The sequence below is a fragment of the Eimeria acervulina genome, genomic scaffold (genome assembly GCF_000499425.1).
Source record: "Eimeria acervulina Houghton genomic scaffold, Eah_scaff1517, whole genome shotgun sequence".
Classification (NCBI taxonomy): domain Eukaryota; phylum Apicomplexa; class Conoidasida; order Eucoccidiorida; family Eimeriidae; genus Eimeria; species Eimeria acervulina.
Window position 1 is genome coordinate 668 of NW_013550211.1, and position 4,685 is coordinate 5,352.

At 60.4% G+C, this 4,685-nt stretch overlaps 1 protein-coding gene across 1 annotated transcript in view; it reads right to left on the bottom strand.

The window, feature by feature from the left end:
- The window catches only part of EAH_00060580 (hypothetical protein, conserved), a gene marked incomplete at both ends in the record, with an annotated part of 4,747 nt that extends 290 nt beyond the window's left edge, over positions 1–4,457 (bottom strand). Inside the window, 3 exons of the mRNA XM_013397079.1 lie at positions 16–417; positions 887–1,172; positions 1,497–4,457. Coding sequence (XP_013252533.1) covers positions 16–417; positions 887–1,172; positions 1,497–4,457 — 3,649 coding nt within the window. The remainder of the gene's footprint in view (positions 1–15; positions 418–886; positions 1,173–1,496) is intronic.
- Positions 4,458–4,685: the final 228 nt, after the last annotated feature.

The following is a 4,685-nucleotide window of genomic DNA, read 5'->3' on the forward strand; positions in this document are numbered from 1 at the left end:
CTGCAGCAGCATGACCAGGAGCAGCAGCTGCAGCAGCAGGGCCGACAGCAGCAGCAGCAGATTCAAACGAGCTGCAGCAAGAGCGAGACAATTCATAGCCTGTGTCTCTGGTGCTGCAGGTAGCAGGGCTGGTGGTGCCGCTGTTCTTGTTGCTGTTGTTTTTGCTGCTGCTGCTGCTGCAGCTGCAGCAGCTGCAGCTGCTGCTGCTGCTGCTGCTGCTGCGTAGCATAACAACTCGAGGAGACACCGGGCTGTAAGCGCCCGGAACATAATAAAAGGAGACAGAATGTGAATCAGCAGCACGTGCTGCATGCAGCTGCTGCAGCGGAGGAGCAGCAAGCCGCTGCAGCAGCGTAGGAGACCTCATATCTAGCAGCAGCACAGAGCCCCTGTCTGTTAAACCTGCGAACGTCTGTCCTGCAGCAGCAGCAGCAGCAACAACAACGGTAGTAGTGGTAGCAGCACCAAGAGAAGCAGCAGCAACAGGAGCAACAGTAGCAGCAACACCAGCAGCAGCAGCTGTAGCAGTAGCACCAGCCGGAAGAACAGCAGCAGCAGCAACAGTAGCAGCAGACGCAGCAGCTGCAGCAGCTGCAGCAGCAGAGTCCACAAAGACTGAGCCACTAGCAGCTGCGGGGCACAGATGCTGCTGCTAGAAGCCTGCTGCAGCAGCTGCTGCAGCAGCTACTGCAGCAAAGCAGCACCCTCGACGAACCCAGCAGCAGCACGCGCCTTAGTAGTAGCAGCAGTAGAGACAGCAGCAGCATAAGCAGAAACAGCAGCACACGCTGCAGCGGCAGCAGCAGCAGCAGCCTCACGCGGTGTAGCAGCAGCAGAAGTAGCAGCAGCAGCAGCATAAGTAGCCGCAGGAGCAGGATGCACTTACCCATCATGTCTGCAGCAATAACAAGCTCATCTTCTTGTGCTGCCTGCTGCTGCTGCTGCTGCTGCAGCTGTGCTGCTCTGATAAGATGAGGAGATCTTGCATCTGCTACCAGCAGCTCTTTGGCCAGTACTACGACTTGTGTTGCTCTAGAGAGAGGCAGCAAACGACGTGCCCAGCCGCTTGCTGCTGCTGCTGCTGCTGCTGCTGCTGTTGATCCTGCTGCTGGTACTGCTGCTGCTGCTGCAGAGGCGGAAAACAAACGCGGAAGATCCAGTCGATTTACGCACTGCAGCAGCAGCAGCACAAGAAGCAGCAACCGCAGCAGCAGCAACAAGAAGATATAAGAAGCAGCAGCAGCAGCAGCACGAACAAGCCAGCAGCTCAAGTAATTCAGCAGCAGAATGAAGACACCGGTGAGTCCAGCGGATGCAGCAAAGGAACGAGGCTATGCTTTTTTGCTGCTGGTGCTGCAGGTGCTGCTGCTGGTGCTACTGCTTTAGGAGCTGCTTTTGCTGCTTTTGCTGCTTCTGCGTGTGTTGCTTCTCCTGGTGCAAGTGCAGCAGCAGCAGCAGCTGCTGCTGCTGCACGTGGTGTTGCTGCTGCTGATTACCTGCATGCGCTGCAGATCGACAGCACAGACGGCACCGGAGGACAGCAGCACGCCTTGCTGCTGCTGCTGCTGCAGCAGCAGCAGCGCGGGCTCATCTAAGGGCGCCATATCCACAATAAACTGCCCTGCACTTCTTGCAATTTCTACTTCTCCTTGGGGTCTTATAATTTCAGGTGTACGTACACTGCAGCAGCTGCTGCTGCTGCAGCAGCTGCAGCTGCTGCTGCTGTTGCTGCAGCTCACGCAGCCGCTGCTGCAGCCATCATCACCCCAACAACAAGAATCCTGCTGCAAATCGTACAGCGCCACAACAGCAGCAGCAGCAGCAGCAGCAGGAGGGCTGAGCAAATCAGGTCGGGGCTGCTGCCCCACAAGGAGTTTGCTGCTGCTGCTGCTGCTGCTGCAGATGCGTTCGACAGCTGAGGTCCAAAAGCGGCAGCTTTGCTGCTGCTGCTGCTGCTGCTGCTGCCATCCAAAGACAGGTGCAGCAGCAAAGCCAGCGAAAGGAGACAGACGGAAGCAGCGCCGCAGCTGTATGCGCAGCTGCAGCGGCCCTAACAAAGAAAATAAGCAGCAGGTGTTGCTTGCATCTACAGACAGCAGCAAAGCAGCAGCAGCAGGGACTCTGCTGCAGCAGCACAGCGAGCCTCCCCAAGCTGAGTTGCGCCCTATGCAGCGGGTAAGCACCAACGGCGCTGCTGCTGCTGCTCCTGCTGCTGCTGCTCCTGGTGCTGCTGCTGCTGCAACAGGCGGGGGAGACAGAAAGGCTTGATGCAGCAGCGGCTGCGTGCTGCTCCATCCCTTACTCGTCAGCAGCTGCTGCTGCAGCTGCCCCACAGCAGAAAGAGGCGGTGACACAGCAGCAGCTCCTGCACGCAGCAGCGCAGCAGCAGCAGCAGCACAGCTCAGTTGCTGCTGCTGCTGCTGCTTCGTTCTCCCGCAGCCAACCACAAGACAAGCCCCCGGCACCTCTGAAGAATCTGCAGCAACAGAAGCACCCGAAGCCTTTGCTGCTGCTGCTGCTGCTGCTACTGTAGGTAGAGCCGGTTGGGTCCCCGCGCGCCTCCTCCACAGCAGTTCTTGCTGCTGCTGCTGCTGATGCTGCTGCTGAAAGCGGCTGCTCGAACGCAGCGTCGGCAGCGGGAGACTGCATGCATAGGGCTCCCCGCCTGAGCAAAGGAGGAGGGATGGGTGCTGCTGCTGCTGCAGCAGCAGCAGCAGCATACAGCTGTCTCTGCCGCCGCAGGAGGCCAGCGCCGCAGCAGCAGTTCGGCTTGCTGCTGCTAGGGCACCCCAAGAAGCTGCATCCAAGAAGAGCAGCAGCGGCAGCACTCCTGCTGCTGCTGCTGCAGCAGCAGCACAAGGAACCCCTACGTGGCAGTGCGTTGTCTGTCTCCCGCAGCGGGTGTTGCAGCAAACGCGACACCAGCAGCCGCTAAACTGAGTGCTGCTGCTGCTGCTGCTGCTGCTGCTGCTGTTGATGCACATACAAGGACTCCTTCGGCTGCAGCTGCAGACAGCTGCACTTTTGCTGCTAACAATGCTGCTACTGCTACTGCTGCTGCTGCTACTAATATTACTGATAGCAGTACTCCTGCTGCTGCTGCTGCATGCGGGGCAACGAGAGCTGGCAGCCCGCAGCAGAGCCTGCTCCAGCAAACTGCTACCCACGGCCTGCGCGTTGCTGCTGCTGCTGCTGCTGCTGCTACTGCTGCTGCTGCTGCTGCTACTGCTGCTGTTGCTGCTGCTGCTGCTGGCGACGCTCTGGGCTCTTCTCACGCTGTGGGCCCTGCGGGTCTTGCGTTGGCTGCGGCGGCCGTCCGGTGCAGCAGCAGCAGCAGCAGCAGTTGCTGCTGCTGCTGTTGGCAGCCACAGGGCTTCATCTTCACTGTCTCCCGCTGCAGCACGTAGTTCCTGAGAAGCAAACAAAACAGAAGCAGGCACCAGCTGCTGCTGCTCCTGCTGCTGCTGCTGCTGTTGCTGCTCCTCACGGGCTTGCAGCAGCTGCTGCTGCAGCCGCAGGCGACTTTGGCGCTGCCGCGACAGCACGCGGGAGGTGTGTTGCTGCTCAGCCCGCCGCTGCTGCTGCTGCTGCTGCTGCGGTCCGTGCTGCTCTGGTTGCTGTTGCTGTTGCTGCTGCTGCTGCTGCGTGTTTGCTGCTGCATCGTGGAGGTCAATGGGCGGGTGTAGCAGCTGCCCGCGGCAGCGGCGTTCTTGCTGCTGCTGCTGCTGAAGCAGTTGCTGCTGCTGCTGCTGCTGCTGCTGGGGTTTTAGCGGGGAGCAGCGGCTAGCTGGGGGGTGGCTGCGTTTCTGTGAGTGTTTGTTGGTTTGCTGTTGCTGCTGCTGCCTCCGGTGCATGCGGTGGTGCTGCAGCAGCTGCTGCTGCCGCTGCTGCTGCTGTGCATACTCCACCAGGTGGCGCTGCAGCAGCAAACAGCAGGGAGATCTTGTTAAGACGCGCTGCTGCTGCTGCCGCGTGTTGCGGTGCTGCTGCTGCCAGCGCAGCAGGTTGTGGTTTCTAAAGAGGTTAGCTATTCCGTGTGCTGCTGCTGCGCTGCTGTGTGCTGCTGCTGCGCTGCTGCTGCTGCTGCTGCTGCCTGGCCAGCGAGGTGTACGGCACCATTGCTGCGGCCCTCCCCCCACCCCTTCATCTGAGCCGCAGGCTCGACGTGTTGTTGCTGCTGCTGCTGCTGGTGCTGCTGCTGCTGCTGCTGCGGGTGCTGCGCCCCCAGCAGCAGATGCTACAATAGCTGCCAACGCTGCAGCACGCGCTTCTGCTGCTGCTGCTCCGTCGCTGCTCTGCTCCGCTAGCAGCAAATCGCTGCGCAGCTGAGCAGGGGGCCTCAAGGTACGCCTGCTGCTGCTGCTGCCGCGCCTGCTGCTGCTGCTGCTGCTGCTGTTGTTGTTGTTTTCTCCTGTCCCCAAATCTCCATCGCCTGTAACCCGGCGCTGGCCTGCCATGCCTGCTGCTGTTGCTGCTGCTGTTTCTGCTGCTGCTGCTGCTGCTCCTGCTGCTGCTGCTGCTGCTGTTGCTGCTGCTGCTACTGCCGCTGCTGCTACTGCCGCTGCTGCTGCTGCTGCTGCCTCAAGGGGGCGTGTACGGAACTCGATGCAGCATGGCTACTATGAAATGAAAGACTGAATACCGATCTGCTGCTGCTGCTGCTGCTGCTGCTGTTGCTGTTGCCG